The sequence below is a fragment of the Portunus trituberculatus genome, chromosome 32 (assembly GCF_017591435.1).
Source record: "Portunus trituberculatus isolate SZX2019 chromosome 32, ASM1759143v1, whole genome shotgun sequence".
NCBI lineage: Eukaryota > Metazoa > Arthropoda > Malacostraca > Decapoda > Portunidae > Portunus > Portunus trituberculatus.
In genome coordinates, this window is record NC_059286.1 from 8,599,993 (window position 1) to 8,617,650 (window position 17,658).

A 17,658-nucleotide genomic window follows, 5' to 3' on the forward strand; every position below is an offset into this window, starting at 1 on the left:
GTCATGAGGATCGTGGCAAGGTAGCTGGAGGAGGAAGAAGAGGAGGAGGAAGAAGAGAAGGAGGAGGAGGAGGAGGAGGAGAAGAGAGCAGGGCAGTCGTGGCACAGGTACAAGGGGTGTGGCAGCTGGCAGAGTAGTTGGAGGAGGAAGAGGGAAAGCAAGCATGAGAAGAGAGGGAAAAGAGAGAAGAGGAACATAGCAGGATAGGGCAGTGACATTGTGAGTACTACTACTAGTAGTAGTAGTAGTAGTAGTAGTAGTAGGAGGAGGAGGAGGAGGAAGAGGAAGAGGAAGAGTAGAAGGCGTCACCTACTCATATATCACAATCACTGCTTTCGTTATCATTTAATATTTCAAGTGCTTATTGTAAACGTGCTTTGTAATCTGTGTCGCGTTCACGGCCTTCAGTCTGATGTCACTGCCTGAGATCCGGCGCGCTGAGATAATAGTGTTATAGTACAAGGCTGACTACCAGTACTGTACCAACAAACACACACATGACACTCGCTCACTACCCAAGAGATACGTACTGTTCATACTGACAAGACCTGTGTATCACTGGATATTGGGAGATTGGACCGTGTCAGAGAGAGAGAGAGAGAGAGAGAGAGAGAGAGAGAGAGAGAGAGAGAGAGAGAGAGAGAGCAATTCATTCTTTATCTTAACCTTCATTCTCGAGTGTTATCAAGGCAATTGTTTAATGTTGCCAGGTGGAATGACAGCCCGTGTTGTTATCTGGTGTTGCAGTGGCCAGTGAACTACGCAGCGTGACAAAAAGGCCGGACAGCGCGAGGAAAGAAAGACAAACTATAGGTAGCGATGTCACGGGAAGAGGGAAGGCACGAGGTTATCCCAAGCAGAAGAGCAGTTAGAGTGAAAATAGCGGTAAAAGATAAAAGATGCGACATTGCGGTGAGGAGAACGAGGATGAAGGCAGGCAGTGGGCAGTTAGAGAAGTTGATAAGATAACTGCGCTAATGTTCCGCTCTTGTTAGGAAAAGAACATAAAGGTCTTGATGAGGTGGGTGGGTGAGTGGGTGAGTGGGAGTCACGCACTGCCTTCACACTCACGTGATTCTTGCAGTTTTCTCTTCCCCCTCCTCCTCTTACTCCTCCTGGAAGGAAACAGTAATTCACAATAGTTTAGTGAACTTTCTTGAAGTAAATGATTTAATCAATGACTCACTCTTTCCTTTGTATTCCTCCTCCTCTACCCACACCACTGTCACCACTATGAATGAGCCGAGTACTTATCACCACAGACCTGCGATTAAATGAATACGTGACTAGAGTCAGGATGGAGTGTCCGATTTGGAAGGTTGGTGCAGTACATGGCTGTAAAGGAGCTGCAGTTTGGTGTTGGCTTGAGTTATACTACACACACACACACACACACACACACACACACACACACACACACACACACACACACAAAGAGTAATAAATGAATAAAAATAAATAAATAAATAAATAAATAAAATAAAATAAAATGAAATAAAATAAATAGATAAAAAAAAAAAAAGTGAGGGTGAGAGCAAGTAGCGGAGGAGGCAAGTTGGTTGGCCGCTGGTTGGAAGTAGACAGAGTAGTGACATTGGTTTTGCTCCATTACTAAGAATCCACCTATTTGCTTTATCCATTCATCATGGTCGATTGTTATATTGTAATGAAGCTAATTCACGTCACCATTTAGAGCGACAATTCCGACAAAACAATTTACACCACGACTAAAAATATACTGTCACGAACACCAAACAATTACTCCCGCCACTTTTACAATCACAGTGAAGAATCTTTATCACTCAGAGGAAAGACGTGGCAAGTAGCAGTGAAAGGTTTGTCCAATGACACACGTTAAGCTTTTGTGACTAACTGACCTGACTCTTGTAATTTGAGAATACGAGTCCTGTTCATTGAGTCTTCACGAATAAAAGAATGACTGTTATTGCTAAAGCGTAAGGCAAGCATGTATTCAGACAGGGAATTAGCCACCACCATCACCACCACCGCCTCCTGACGTAACACTTGGCTTAGGCTGCCACCACTGGAGTTATCACGCTCTCAGGCCAAAGGTGGACGCTCTGTTAATTAAGGTGGACTGGTGTACACACACACACACACACACACACACGCTTATAAAGACTTCAAACATTGCATATGGTGGTGAGAATTATCTTGTATCAAAGTGATCGGTTATAGCATTAGTTGCATTGGCCAGGATCACTACAGTGTGTGTGTGTGTGTGTGTGTGTGTCTTGCTATCAGATAAGACGAGATAGTGTTTCTTTACTCACAGGGCGGTACAGACTTCTCTCCTCGCCTCTCAGGTCATCCCTCCAACGGCCAGGCTCGCCACGCAGGGACGCTACTGAGGTGCACTGCTTGGAACGATTGGAAAAGAGCTTCGTTATTCTATTTTCCGTGTCACAGTTGAAAATACACGTGTGATATAAAGAAAAATAAGAACAGAGTGACGTATAGTGAGGAAAAACAAAAAGTGTCTCCTAATATTATCATTGAGGTTATTTCCTTCTTGAAAAATATTACTACTGTTTAGATGAAGATTGGAAAGAAGAGTCTGACAGCTTATATAAATAACTCTTTAATATAATTTACTTACTTGTTTGCTTATTTATTTATTTATTCATTCATTCATTTGTTTATTCATATATTTTTTTTTTCGTGATGCACAGCTCAAAACATTCACGTAAGATGAAGATTAAGTATAAAATTGACGAGGAGTGAAAAAGAGAAATATAAAGAAAGGAAAGGATCTAACTGGAACAATAACAACAACCACACCAGCACCACCACCATGCTGCGGTCAGTGGTGATGGCGGTGCTGCAGGTGGCGTGGCCTCTGCTGCAGGTGTTGAGGTGGCTATGGGACGCGTGGGTGACTGTGCTGTTCGTGTTGGTGGCTGGCTGGAGGCGTAAGATTGCCTTGCCTCCTGTGTTCAACCCTGTGCTTCTGTTGTCTGCCTCCCAGCTCGCTCAAGATATTAGGGAGAGGAAGGTGTGTGTGTGTGTGTGTGTGTGTGTGTGTGAGAGAGAGAGAGAGAGAGAGAGAGAGAGAGAGAGAGAGAGTGTGTGTGTGTTGGCAGCATTACATACGTCGCCTGTAATGTGTTTGTTTATTATGTAAGAGGGGGAAAGCTGGCCAAGAACAACATAAAAAGAAGAGAAAAAAAAGGCCCACTAAGTTGCCAGTCCCCTTGCAGGTCCGAAAGGTCTAGCCAAAAAAATGGGATAAATGTCTTTGTTATTTCTGTTATCATTTCTGAAGGTGTGTCAGCATCGATCTTTTCCAGACAGCTCGTGGGTAAGCTTTGCGAATTCAGTCTTTGGGTATTCTACTTAGACTTTCCATTTTCTTTTCTTTATCCTATTTGTTTTTGTTACTTCATTCAGGTTCGAGGCAATGAATGTCTCTCCAAACTCTATTTTATTGGGTATTCTCTTCATCATTCTTCTCCTTCTCTTTCTCTTCTTCACTCCCCTCCTTCTCCTCTTCATTCTCCTTTTCCTCATATTCCTCCTTCTTTACGTTGTTTTATTATATCTAAGCAATAAATGTCTACCCTAACTTTTTTTTTATATATTTTTCTGTTTAATCTTTAGTTATTCTTGTCTTCATTCTCCTCTTTCTCTTCTTCCTCCTTCCTTATGCTATGCTCTCTTACTTTTATTTTACATTTTGTTTCGATTTTCTGCTCCTTCTTCAATCACGCTCATTAGAAGTATGTTCCTTCACTGCATACGTAAACCTTCCCTCAGGTCTCACTTTTTCCCCCTCTTTCGGTAGATAAGGATGCAATAATCGTTATCACACAAAAATACACCGTGATACTTGTTCTCGTCAGCAGGTCAATGTTTTCTCAGGGCACATCTTATCTCTGTAACTTCCTCGTGTGTGTGTGTGTGTGTGTGTGTGTGTGTGTGTGTGTGTGTGTGTGTGTGTGTGTGTGTGTGTGTGTGAACCTCCATAGCGATCATGAACCGCTGCCGTTTTGCCTTGTCGCCAACTAATTTTTCCTTACTGACTATTGGGAAAGATTTGGGCACACTCAAAATTTTATCTACTTTTCGTGTTTCCACATCATCAATAAGGAAATACTCACCAAAAATAGACAAATAAATGAATAAATAATCTTCGTTGTGGCCTTTGCAAACAACACTTATTTATTGAGTGATTATCAGGCAAAGTTTGTGACACACTCACACAGCTTTGAGTACACCACTTCCAGTCTGATCAGTGAGGTTAAGCAACAGGGTGTCGGTGAGTGCTTGGATGGTTGACCGCCTGAGAACTGTTTCAAGCATTCCTCCTTCACTCCTCTACTTCCCCTCTCTCCTCCCATCACCCACGCAGCTGACCAGCCTGGAGGTGGTGCGGTGCTACGTGACACGCATCAGCAACGTGAACCCGGTGCTCAACGCGCTCATTCAGGAGGACTTCCAGGGGGCACTGCTGCTGGCCAGGCGCGTGGACGAGAGGCTGGATCAGGTTTGTGTGTGTGTGTTTCACTGTTTGATCTGCTGCAGTCTCTAAGGAGACAGCTAGACGTTACCCTACGGAACGAGCTCAGAGCTCATTATTTCCGATCTTCGTGAACAGGGGCTACACGTGAAAGGAGACACACCCAAATATCTCCATCCGGCCGGGGAATCGAACCCCGGTCCTCTGGCTTGTGAAGCCAGTGCTCTAACCACTGAGCTACCGGGAGTGTGTGTGTGTGTGTGTGTGTGTGTGTGTGTGTGTGTGACGTGTTCCTGCTACTATACTACTACTACTACTACTACTACTACTACTACTACTACTACTACTACCACCACCACCACAGGGTTACCGCAGCGGCAGCCTGACAAAGGAGTGGGTGAAGACACATCAGCCTCTCCTCGGTGTTCCCTTCACTGTCACGGAGTCCATCAGCGTGGCGGGTGAGAGAGAGAGAGAGAGAGAGAGAGAGAGAGAGAGAGAGAGAGAGAGAGAGAGAGAGAGAGAAATAGTTCTCTAAAGATATTGTTAAACATTTATTTGCAAAAGCCACAAGCAGGAATAGTCTGTTTTTTGCTGATAGTTTCCCAGTGAGTTATAAAAAACCTTAATTAGACCATCACGGCACAGACAAATAGACAAATTGCTCTCTACAGATATTTTTAAACGCTTCTAATTTCAAAGAGGCATTTTTCCAATTATCTATGTAGTATGTAAGCTAACCTAACCTAATCGAACCTAACCTAACCTAACCTAACCTAACCTACCCAACCCTACCTTAATCTAACCTAACCTACCCAACCCTACCTTAATCTAACCTACCCAACCTAACCTACTCTAACCTACCTTACCCTACCCTAATCTAACCTAGTCTTACCTTACCATACCCTATCAATCCCTATCCTCCCGTCCCTTACCTTACACATCCCTACCTAACCCAGCCTATATAGAACCCATACTAAACCATCAAGAGAACATAAAGATACATAATATCTAACCTAACCTAACTAAAAGGAACCAAACTGAACCTAACCTAACCCAACCTAGCCAAACCTAACCTAACCTATATAGAACCCACATTGAATCAGGAAGAGAAGATAGAGACACATCTCTATCTTCTATCTAGTCTTAGAGGCCGCCGTGGTACAGTGGAACCATGCGTGCTTTGGGGTCCGAGGGGTCTCCAAGCGCACGGGTTCGAATCCTGTCCACGGTCTGAGTGTAGGTTGGGCTTCCTCACTCGGGGCAACGATTTCCTAGCGGGTGGGCTTTGAGATAGGAGGTGCCACAAAAGGTATCCCCTTTAGCCCAGAAATTCCCGTGAAAAGCCCCAAAAACCCAACTTAACGTAATCCAAACCTAACCTAACCTAACTTAACCCAATGTAACCTATATAGAGCCCATACTGAAGATAGAGAGCCATAACACAGTGCCTTCCTTCTGTTCCTTCCCCAGGGCTACCTCACACTGGGGGTCTGCTGGCTCGTGAGGGACTGCTGGCTTACAAGGACGCCCAGGTGGTGGCTAACCTCAAGCGAGCTGGCGAGTAACAATAGTAGTGGTAGTGGTGGTGGTGGTAGTGGTGGTGCTGGTTGTAGTAATTAGAGTAGTGATAGCAACAACAGCGACAGTATTATCATTGGGGGTATAGTAGTAGTAGTAGTATAGTAGTAGTAGTAGTAGTGATAGTAGTGATGATAGTAGTAGCAGTAGTAGTGGAAGTAGTAGTAATAGTAGTAGTAGTAGTTCTAATAGCAAGAAAGCAGCAAAAAAGTAATAACATCAACAAAAATATCACAAATAACAAAAACGATCATAATAACAACAATAAAAACAAGACTAATGACACCACCACCACCACCACCAGGCGCCATCCTGATCGGCAGCACTAACCTGTCTGAGCTGGGCATGTGGTGGGACAGCGACAACCCAGTGTACGGCAGGACCTCCAACCCATATGACACACGCAGGTCGCCGGGGGGAGCGTCGGGAGGCGAGGTGAGTCTGGGGGAGGAGGATGGGGGAGCTGGGTGTGGTGTGGTGCATCGGTGACGGATGTGGGGTGAGGGGCAGACATGGAGTAATTGTGGTGTGGTGTGGTGCTTGGGTGACGGGTGTGGATGAGGGGAAGAGATTGATGGAAATGGTGGGAATGAGTACGATGTATATTTCACATAAGTTATTTTACGTAAAGATTTCTCTCTCTCTCTCTCTCTCTCTCTCTCTCTCTCTCATCATTATTTTTTTTCGGTGGATGTATAATATATTTCTTTATTTACATTCAATCTACTTAGCATTTGATCTTACTTTATTATTCACCTCATTGATATACTTATGAATATTATGTATCAAATTTATCTATCATCTAATTAATTGTATTTTCTTCATTTCTGCCTCGTGCTCTCTTCCCTTCCAACTCCCTGCCTCTGCCAACACAGGCGGCGCTGATGTGTGCCTGCGGGACGCCACTCAGTGTGGGCACCGACACGGGAGGCTCCATACGCACGCCGGCCTTCTTCTGCGGACTCTTCGGGCATAAGCCAACAGCAGGTCATTACAAAGAGAGAGAGAGAGAGAGAGAGAGAGAGAGAGAGAGAGAGAGAGAGAGAGAGAGAGAGAGAGAGAGAATAAATATACTCTTATTTCATTCAATCCAAGAATGTGAATCTTAAGCAATGTATCTATCTATCAACCTATTCACCTATCTTCCTATCTATCTACTATCTATCTATCTACTATCTATCTATCTACTTGTCTATCTACGTACTGAGCCATCCATCTATGTATCTACCCACACACCACCACGCAGCTACTCTATCTATTGCTGAGTGCCAGTGTCAGTGGTAGAGTCCTCCACTGACATACACTGTCTTGAGTGCCACTCCTGCTCAGTTCCTAACACTAATCATGGTGCAGGCGTGGTGAGCGTGCGTGGCTGCAACCTCCACCAGGACATGGATACCAGTGTCCTGCAGTGCCCAGGGCCCCTCACGCGCCACGCTTCGGATCTCACGCTGGTGCTGAGCGTGCTGGCCGGGGACAGGGCCGCGCAGCTCTCCCTCGGCAAGAAGGTAACGGCAGTGACTGTTGTGCTCAGTGTGTCAGAGAGAGGTGCACTGTGGTGCTGTATAGGCTTTCAGGTACACAAGAGGGCGGGTGGAAGGCTGGTACAGCGGCAACGCGCTGGCCTGGCATTGCTAAGGCTGGTAGATCGAGACTCGCTCGGACTGGTGAGTTGAAGCCGTTTACTGGGAGATTACTGCTGAGCCACAGTGGGGAGCTGGGTTCACCTGACTGACGTTCTGGAGAGCATCAGATGTGATGTATACTGGAACTAAAACCAACCAACTTTAACTTTTATTTTTAGTTAAATTCATCGGGAAACGGAACTACAGACACAGGCAGGGAGTTCCAAATATTATCCACAAAGGGAATGAACTATTGAGAATACTGGACAAAAAAGGTATAAAAAAATAGGAGTGAAAGAAAGTAGGATGTTTGTTCAGCGAGGCCGCAGGAGGAAAGAAGTCAAGCAGTTCAGCAAGATCACAGAAGAGGAGTGAGTATGTAAGCAAAGTATACTGGACAGCAAGAGATGCAACACTGCCACGATGAGAGAGAGAGAGAGAGAGAGAGAGAGAGAGAGAGAGAGAGAGAGAGAGAGAGAGGATGAAGGTTAAGAGCGGGCAGGGTAAAGATTGAGTAGAGGCAGGGTAAGGATTAAAATGAGGCAGGGTAGATGACACGGGGGTTGGCAGGATCGGAGTGATGAATAATAGGAGTAACAAAAAAAAAAAAATGCACAGGAAGGAAGAAAATAATAAAGAAAACAAAATAGAGGGAAATTTTTGCTTATGAATATGATTTTGATAGAAGGAAAAAAAAATGAATAAAATATAAGAGTATGGTAATGGTGGTGGTGGTGGTAGTAGTAAAAACAGTGATGGAGCGTGCCTACAGGTGAACCCCGGAGCAGTGGAGGTGTTCTCGCTGGAGGGAGATGCTGATGGGGTCCTGACGTCTGGCCTGAGTCGAGACCTACTGAGGGTGCAGCGCGCGGTGACCCAACACTACAGGCACACTTACGACTGTACTGTCAAGAAGGTGTGTGTGTGTGTGTGTGTGTGTGTGTGTGTGTGTGTGTGTGTGTGTGTGTGTGTGTGTGTGTGTGTGTGTGTGTGTGTGTGTGTGTATTATGTAAGAGGGGAAAACTGGCCAAGGTTAACATAAAACGAAAAAAAAGAAAGGCCTACTTAGTTGCCAGCCCCCTTGCAGATCCGACAGAGGTAGCCAAAAAAAATCTGGGATAAATGTCTTGAAACCTCCCTCTTAAATGAAGCCAAGTCATAGGAAGGTGGGAATACAGAAGCAGGTAGGGAGTTGCAGTGTGTGTGTGTGTGTGTGTGTGTGTGTGTGTGTGTGTGTGTGTGTGTGTGTGTAATTATCCTCATACCCTTTAAAATTTCTTCCTTCTCAGACTTCGGTATTTTAGAGGTTAACAAGAACATTAGACAAGATTACCGATGGACATGACAAGTGGATATAGCATGGCAGAATTCTCACACCAACTCTTGTATTCCTGTAATAATGTTCCTATGTTCTCATGGTCTTATATTCCCACGTGTTCCTAGGTGAAGATTCCCGGCCTGCAGTGGTCCTACCAAATCTGGCGGGAAAAACTGGCTGAGGAAACACAAGATGACACGCCCATCTACCAACAGCTGGCTGACAACAAGGTGATGGCTGGTGCTCTCTCTCTCTCTCTCTCTCTCTCTCTCTGGTAACCATTTTTTTTTTTTTTGTGTGTGTGGTTGCATGTTTCAGAAGGTAAATAAACCCAATGCTCTCTCTCTCTCTCTCTCTCTCTCTCTCTCTCTCTCTCTCCAAAGAAAAATAAGATAATTTGCAACAATCAAAAGACGGATCATTACACACACACACACACACACACACACACACACACACACACACACACACACACACAAAGATCATTCACATAAAAAGAAAGACAAAACAGGAAATTCTATCATATAAATAAAAATCTTTTCTTTCAATAATTCTCTCTCTCTCTCTCTCTCTCTCTCTCTCTCTCTCTCTCTCTCTCTCTCTCTCTCTCTCTCTCTCTCTCTCTCTCAAACTCACACGTCAACACAAACATGATGGAGTAGGAAGAGGATGAAGGGTGAGGACAGGCGGCGATTTTTCATTCAGGGACTGTAACACACACCCTCATGGCTTAATCTTGTAGCTTCCCTTATTAATGCTCTATACTAACCTCAACGACTGCCACGTGTATAGGCCGAGCGCTGCACACACCTCAATTTACTCGTTTCTTGGTTATTATGTCTTTTCATGCAGGAAGCGCCAAGTGTAGGGCAATGGTTTCTGGCACCACTGCTTATGTTATTACGTCGCTACAGTTCATGCAGGGAGCGGCACGTGTAGACCTGATGCTTCTACTATAACTTCTTTTGTTGGGTCGTATTCAGAAACGCTTTATTCTCTCAAGGCCACATAGATGATTATCGAGGTTTTCAAGAGTTTCTCCAATTAATAATGTAAAAATCTTGTCATTCTGCCTTTAGAACCGTAAAAAAAAACTAAAAAAAAAAAAAAACTTGTGTAAATTTAAGTAACCTCTCTTGAAATAGTGGAGGTGAAATACGGAAATGTTTGAGAATACGAGCCATCTTCTCACCATTCTAACGACTATATGTGATACAGCGTTCATGTGTCATTATAACAGAGGGAACACCATGTGTAGGCCCTCCTGGACCTTCTTTTGTTATTTCACCATTCTGACCCAACTATATGTGATGCAGTGTTCATACGTCACTATAACAGAGGGAGCGGCACTTGTAGACCTGATTGCTTCTCACACCTTCCTTAATTTACCCATGTTTTGTGCACGCAGGGGGAGATTAACGTGGGCACGGAGGTGACGCGGTGGGTGCTGGGACGGCCGCACCACACGCTGGCCTCGCTGTCCCAGGCGGTGCTGGCCAAGGTGCTGGCCGAGGCTCAGTTCTTAAGAGACCAGGAGAAGGTGCTGTTCGGAAAGGAGAAGACCACGGCGCCCTCCAACAGAAAGATAAGGGTGGACGCACAGTGGAAGGCGCTGCAGATGAGGATACAGGTGTGTGTGTGTGTGTGTGTGTGTGTGTGTAATTCACTGTTTGATCTGCTGCAGTCTCTGACGAGACAGCCAGACGTTACCCTACGGAACGAGCTCAGAGCTCATTGTTTCCGATCTTCGGATAGGCCTGAGACCAGGCACACACCACACACCGGGACAACAAGGTCACAACTCCTCGATTTACATCCCGTACCTACTCACTGCTAGGTGAACAGGGGCTACACGTGAAAGGAGACACACCCAAATATCTCCACCCGGCCGGGGAATCGAACCCCGGTCCTCTGGCTTGTGAAGCCAGCGCTCTAACCACTGAGCTACCGGGCCGTGTGTGTGTGTGTGTGTGTGTGTGTGTGTGTGTGTGTGTGTTTTAGTTGAATTCACCACCATCACCACCACCCTCACCACCACAGCGCCTCCTGGGCCACGGCGGCGTGCTGCTGTACCCGAGCCACCCTACACAGGCGCCCTACCACGGGGAGTCGTTGCTGCGTCCACTCAACTTCACCTACGCTGCCATCTTCAACGCCCTCGGCTTCCCCGTCACGCAGGTCCCCCTCGGCCTCTCCTCAAACGGCCTCCCCCTCGGCATACAGGTCAGACACACACAAACACACACACACACACACACACACACACACACACACACACACACACAGAGAGAGAGAGAGAGAGAGAGAGAGAGAGAGAGAGAGAGAGAGAGAGAGAGAGAGAGAGAGAGAGAGAGAGAGAGAGAGAGAGAGAGAGAGAGAGTCAGAGAGAGTCAGAATATTTATTCCATTATAAAATACAATGGTTATTCCTTACATGGTGTTTACAGCATAGAAACATTGGGTCAGGCAACATGTAAACAATATTTAAGATTGTTCTATATAGGAAAAATCACAAATACATAAAAAGTAGATAGACTATACTATCTGCACTAAAATCTTTAGAACGGTAAAACTAATGTCTTAAAACGACAATGAGTAAAATTATATAAGAAAAATAAAACACTAAGTCTACAAATAATCAAAATAAATTAAAAACATAGTAAAACAAGAAAAACACTTAATTTGTACAATAGTTATGGAGTACTAAACTGTTGCACTAAAAGTGGCGTAGCAACTGTCGTTTAAAAGAAGAAGCGGTGGCGGCATTCCTGAGACAAGCGGGAAGGCTATTCCACAGGCGTGGCGCGGCCACCAGTGCTGAGCGAGCCCCAGTGTGTGTGTTAGTGTGAGGGATATACAGTTGATTCTGTTGTCTGGTAGGAAGAAGCCGTAGATCACTGAGTTTTGGTAGGGGAAGAATATGGTGCGGAATTCTCTCATTCAAAATGTTATAAGTCATTACACATAATTCATATTTATATTTATATTCAATTCTTAGCCATCCAAGCTTTTTCAGGAAAGGAGTGACGTGGTCACGCCTAGTCCCTCCATTCAGTGCAACTTTAGCAGCAAAGTTTTGTACTTTCTGTACTCGTTGTAGCTGAGTTGCGTTAGTAGATCCCCATATTTTCATACCATAATTCACTGAGCTTAATACAAGGAGTTTATAGCAATTGTTCTTGCATCAGAACTCAGGTAGTCTTTAATCCTATTTAGATAGACTAACGTACCGAAGCTCTTTCTGGTAATGTTATTTATATGTTTATCAAACGTCAAGTACTTGTCAAAATTTACTCCAAGATTATTTATCATATCTTTAGGGGCTATCTTACTTCCATCGACCTTTAAAAAAGTGTTTGGAGGTATCTTTGAAATATATGATCTGCTGCCTACAAACATGCACTGCGTTTTCTTAGTATTAAGCAATAGGCCATTTACGTTAAAATAATCTTTAGCAATTTTAAAGGTAGTAGCACTTCGGTACATTAGGTCATCAATATTGTCAATACTACCAGTGTGAATAAACTGGGTGTCATCAGCATATTGTACTACTATACAGTCAGAAATAAAATGTGTTAAGTCGTTAACATATATTAAAAACAAGATTGGGCCAAGCACAGATCCCTGAGGGACACCGTATGTAATTTCTAATTTATCAGAGAGAGTCTTTCCCATTCGTACACACTGTGATCTTTTGTTTAAATAACTATCAAACCAAAATTGTCAATTTTCAACTTATGCAGTTTATCTATTAGAATTTTATAGCTGACACTATCGAAAGCTTTAGACAGGTCGCATAAAGTGACAAGAGATATTTTACGTTTGTCAATATTGTCGAACAGTTTATTAGCAACTGTCATGAGCGCCGTTTCAGTCGATAGATGGCTTCGAAACCCATGTTGAGATTTACTTAATAAATTATTGGTTTCGAGATGTTTAGTTAGCTGAGATGCAATAACCTTTTCTAAAATTTTAGATATAACGGGCAAGATAGATATAGGTCGGTAGTTTTGGGGCTCATTTGCATCACCTGACTTATAGACTGGAACCACTATTGCTTGCTTCCAGAGTAACGGAAAGGTTCCTGTTACAATAGAGGTATTTATGATACAGGTTAGGTAAGGTATGAGAACTGTCAGAGAATCTCTCAAAAACCGCAAAGATATGCCATCACAGCCGTGCGAGTCACTATTTCTCATATGTTTAATGATTAAGATAATCGTGTCACTATCTACAGGCTGAGGTCGAAAGACAGGGGTACGTACTGGTATCGGAAGTAGGAATACTATAATCAGAATTTCTTGGAACATTCCTTTGACATTCATTGAAAGTTATTTTCCCAACATTTGCAAAAAAACTGTTAAAATTGTTGGCCATAGACGTTAACTCTTCTTTATCCTCCCTCATAGCTACAGGACCCTTACTTTTGGAGACTGGGGCTAATTCCTTTATAATTTTCCACATTGCAGCAGTATTACCTCTGTTGTTTCCAAGTTCTTTATTATAGTATTCAGATTTAGTTTTATGAAGTGAACTTCGTACCAGTTTCTTCAATTCTTTATATTCACCACGAATTTCGAGATTGTTACGATCATGTTTCAAGGACAAATGTATTTTATTTTTCTCATGAATAAGAGACCGTAAATCATCATCCATCCAGGGTGCGAATGGTCTTTTAACCATTTTTGTAACAAGAGGTGCACAGATATTTAGACATTTGTTAAAAATAGCTGTAAAAATATTGACTTGCGTGTCAACATTGTCTGTTCTGAAAATACTGTTCAAGGAAGGCATATCTTGTAGCAAGTGACCACACAAGAGAGAGAGAGAGAGAGAGAGAGAGAGAGAGAGAGAGAGAGCTCCATTACTGCATACGTGAATCTATATCATCACCACCACCACCACAAACAACAACAACAACAACAACAACAACAATAACAGAAACAGCAACAATATACCACACTGCTATCGCTTCATATTTCTTAAGTTCCTCCTTTCTTCTTTTTTCTTTCTAATTTTTCTTCAGGACTATTACTTGAAATGATAGAGTTGGTGCGTATAATTATATAATGCTATGCTGTACCTACCACGAGTTGTTGCTGTCCAGAGAGAGAGAGAGAGAGAGAGAGAGAGAGAGAGAGAGAGAGAGATCACATATTTATCTCTCTCCCTTCACAGAAACAAAACTACATAAATGAATAAATATAAAAAAAGGAAAAAAAGTCCCCCTCTCTCTGAATTATCTTTCTTTTCCTCGTTTCCTTTGCAAAATTTGAGAAGGAAAGGCGATGGATTGGAAATGTAAAAGTGAAAAGCTCGTCATTTCAGATTCAGGAAAAAGAGAAAGGGAAAAGGAAAACATATATCTGAATTGAGGAAAAAGTTAATGAAGAATGTAACGTGTGTTTTTGTTGTGTTTTGGCTTGTTTTGTGATTATGGGTGAAGAGAGAGAGAGAGAGAGAGAGAGAGAGAGAGAGATAAATTGTTCTAATAATTCTTGCCACTGCTATCTTCTACTATTACAACCATCACAACCACCACCACCACCATCCCACTACTCCTCCTCCTCCTCCTCCTCCTCCTCCTCTTTCTACCATCATCACTACCACCACCATTCTTTTCCCTACTCCTTCTTTTACTCTTTTTCTCCTCTTCCTCCTTTTAATCCTCCCACCACCACCACCGTCACTGCCACCACCTGATCCCGCCCACTCCCACGCCTTCCTGCAGATCGTGGGCGGCATGCACCAGGACCACCTTACTATTGCCATGGCGGAGGACCTGGAGCGGCACTTCGGGGGCTGGGTGTGTCCATCTAAGATACCCTAGAGAAGGAACACTGAGGGAGGCGCAGAAGAGAAGGGAGCAACACGGGACACAAATGAAGGACAAACAGGAGGAAGGGATGGATAAAATGAGAAAGGAACAAGGAACAGAAGAGAAAAACAAGGCAAGAGAACAAACAGGGTGAAGGGATGGACAAAATGAGAAAGGAACAAGGAACAGAAGAGAAAAACAAGGCAAGAGAACAAGGAACACAAATGAAGGACAAACAGTGGAGGGGAAGGACAACCAAGAATGAACACAAATGAAGAACAAACAGAGGAAGGAAAGATGGACAAGATGAGAAGGAAACAACAAGAAACACAAGAGAAAAACAAGAAGGAAAAACTAACAACAAGGAATACAGAGGAAGGACAAACAGAGTGGTATGGGGGGGGGGGAGACGACCAAGAATGAACAAAAATGAAGGACAAAGAGGGGAAGGAAAGATAGACAAGAAGGAAAGGGAACAACAAGTAATTTAAATGAAGGACAAGGGGAATAAAAGACTCATAAAGAAATGGAACAACAAGGAACTCAGAGGAAGAACAAGCAAAGTAACAAGAAAATAAGAGAATAAGAACGAACACAAGTGGAGAATAGATAAATAAGGGAAAATAAGCGAGCGAGAGAGAGAGAGAGAGAGAGAGAGAGAGAGAGAGAGAGAGAGAGAGAGAGATTTTACCACTACAATTATTACTACTAATACAACCACCACCACTACCACCAACTCCACCCTCTAACACCACTACCACCACCTACTCCTCCACCACCACCACCAACACTACCACTACCACCACCACTACCACTACCACCACCTCCTCCTCCACCACCACCAACACTACCACCACCACCACCACTACCTCCTCCTTCTCCTCCTCCTCCACCACCACCACCACCGCTAATGTCCCTTCTATTAATACACGGGCCGGGAATTACTTGAGCCAGAAGCCGAGGTCAGGAGGCCAGTTATCCGTAAACAAGAGATCGCTGTTATTACCAAAAATTTAGATGCAATTAAGATTACAAATATTTACGAGTCTAATAAAAAATAACTATTTCTTTGGACTGTTTTTTTTTTTTTCCTTATATTTTAGTCTCAACGTAAAGGTGACTCGGTTTATACTTTAGGTGGTGGTGGTGGTGGTGGTGGTAGTAGTAGTAGTAGTAGTAGTAGTAGTAGTAGTAGTAGTAGTAGTAGCAGTAGTAGTAGTAGTCGTAGTAACAGTAGACGTAGTAGTAGTAATAGTAGTAGTGGTAGTAGTAGTAGTAGTAGTAGTAGTAGTAGTAGTAGTAGTAGTAGTAGTAGTAGTAGTGGTGTTTCTCAGTTCACACGTTACATAACTACTTCTAGGCATTGTAAAGGAATAAATTGTAAAATAGATCAATAAATAGATAAGAAAACATAAAATCTAATGGAAAAACGTGTGTGTGTGTGTGTGTGTGTGTGTGTGTGTGTGTGTGTGTGTGTGTGTGTGTGTGTGTGTGTGTGTGTGTGTGTGTGTGTGTGTGTGTGTGTGTGTGTGTGTGTGTGTGTGTGTGTGTGTGTGTGTGTGTGTGTGTGTGTGTGTGTGTGTGTGTGTGTGTGTGTGTGTGTGTGTGTGTGTGTGTGTGAACATGCTGAGTATCGGTATCATGTCCTGTTGTTCAGCATGAGTCAGCGTCACACACAAGAGAACACAAAGAAACAAAGAAAGAACAAGCAGCAGCAACAGATTCGTGGGTCGTCACGTGGCTGTGTGTGTGTGTGTGTGTGTGTGTGTGTGTGTGTGTGTGTGTGTGTGTGTGTGTGTGTGTGTGTGTGTGTGTGTGTGTGTGTTTATGTGTGTGTGCGTTCGTGCGTGTATTGGGTCATAAAGGATGTAATTAATAATCACTTTTTTTAAGGTTTTAGTGATATCACAATAGAGAAGCTTCCTGTTATGTAAAGTTCAGGAGTAACTACATTAAATATATGAATAATGCCAAGTGTTATTATCTCTTCCTGCCTCTGTGCGTGTGTGCGTCCGTGCGTGTGTTTGGTCATAAAGGATGGTACGTGTTGTTGTCAAGTTAACTTCCTTTACACAGAATTCCTAATAAAGATAGAAGCAATACAGGAAATATAATAAATAAGCTTTGCCGTCATCACCACTTCCTGTGTGTGTGTGTGTAATTCACCTCGGTCGTCTACTTGTCACGCAGCCATTACGGAGCGAGCTCAGAGCTCATAGACCGATTTTCGGGTAGGACTGAGACCACAACACACTCCACACACCGGGAAAGCGAGGTCACAACATCTCGAGTTACATCCTGTACCTATTTACTGCTAGGTGAACACACCCCACACATTAAGAGGCTTGCCCATTTGCTTCGCCGCTTTCTGGGACTCGAACCCGGCCCTCTCGATTGTGAGTCGAGCGTGCTAACCACTGCACTATGCGGTGTGTGTGTGTGTGTGTGTGTGTGTGTTGAGTCAGAAGGGATGTAGTTGTTGTCAAGGGAAGACACACACAATGTCATTAGGTGACAACAAAACAGGAAAACAGGTCGCCACGTGCATGGTATCTGGAGTTCTAAAACTAACACACAACACACACACACACACACACACACACACACACACACACACACACACACACACACACACACAGCTTTATGATCTCTATAGTATGTTTATGTAAGAGTGGAAAATTGTCCAAGGGCAACAGAGGAGAAAAAAAAACATTGCTTACTTAGATAAGGTGTGTGTTTAATATTTCTAGTTCCCACTGCAATAAAAAGATGTAAACTGTTTTAACACCTGCTTGTCGTATGAATCTGACTTAGCTATCTCCGTGGAAAAAAGAGC

The 17,658-nt window shown here is 43.5% G+C and overlaps 1 protein-coding gene across 3 annotated transcripts; it reads left to right on the plus strand.

Moving 5' to 3' along the window:
* Window positions 1–2,289: 2,289 nt before the first annotated feature.
* Window positions 2,290–15,463, plus strand: LOC123512088 (fatty-acid amide hydrolase 2-B-like). Of its 3 annotated transcripts, none has more exons than XM_045268291.1 (13): window positions 2,290–2,373; window positions 2,694–3,016; window positions 4,373–4,507; window positions 4,845–4,941; window positions 5,954–6,040; window positions 6,366–6,496; window positions 6,937–7,048; window positions 7,415–7,569; window positions 8,459–8,602; window positions 9,130–9,234; window positions 10,413–10,634; window positions 11,045–11,227; window positions 14,736–15,463. In XM_045268291.1, the coding sequence occupies exons 2-13, from the start codon at window positions 2,816–2,818 to the stop codon at window positions 14,832–14,834; spliced, it is 1,671 nt and encodes a 556-aa protein (XP_045124226.1). In that variant the 5' UTR covers window positions 2,290–2,373; window positions 2,694–2,815; the 3' UTR covers window positions 14,835–15,463. The 3 variants fall into 3 exon arrangements, with proteins under 3 accessions (XP_045124226.1, XP_045124225.1, XP_045124227.1); XM_045268290.1 differs by lacking the exon at window positions 2,290–2,373 and adding an exon at window positions 2,384–2,521; XM_045268292.1 differs by lacking the exon at window positions 2,290–2,373 and adding an exon at window positions 2,457–2,480.
* Window positions 15,464–17,658: the final 2,195 nt, after the last annotated feature.

Bases quoted from the DNA above. Each gene is read 5' to 3' on its own strand.
- LOC123512088 (XM_045268291.1), top strand. From the start codon at position 2,816: ATGCTGCGGTCAGTGGTGATGGCGGTGCTGCAGGTGGCGTGGCCTCTG. The intron at 6,041-6,365 runs GCGAGTAACAAT...CACCACCACCAG, and splicing joins GGCTAACCTCAAGCGAGCTG to GCGCCATCCTGATCGGCAGC. The intron at 11,228-14,735 runs GTCAGACACACA...GCCTTCCTGCAG, and splicing joins GCCTCCCCCTCGGCATACAG to ATCGTGGGCGGCATGCACCA.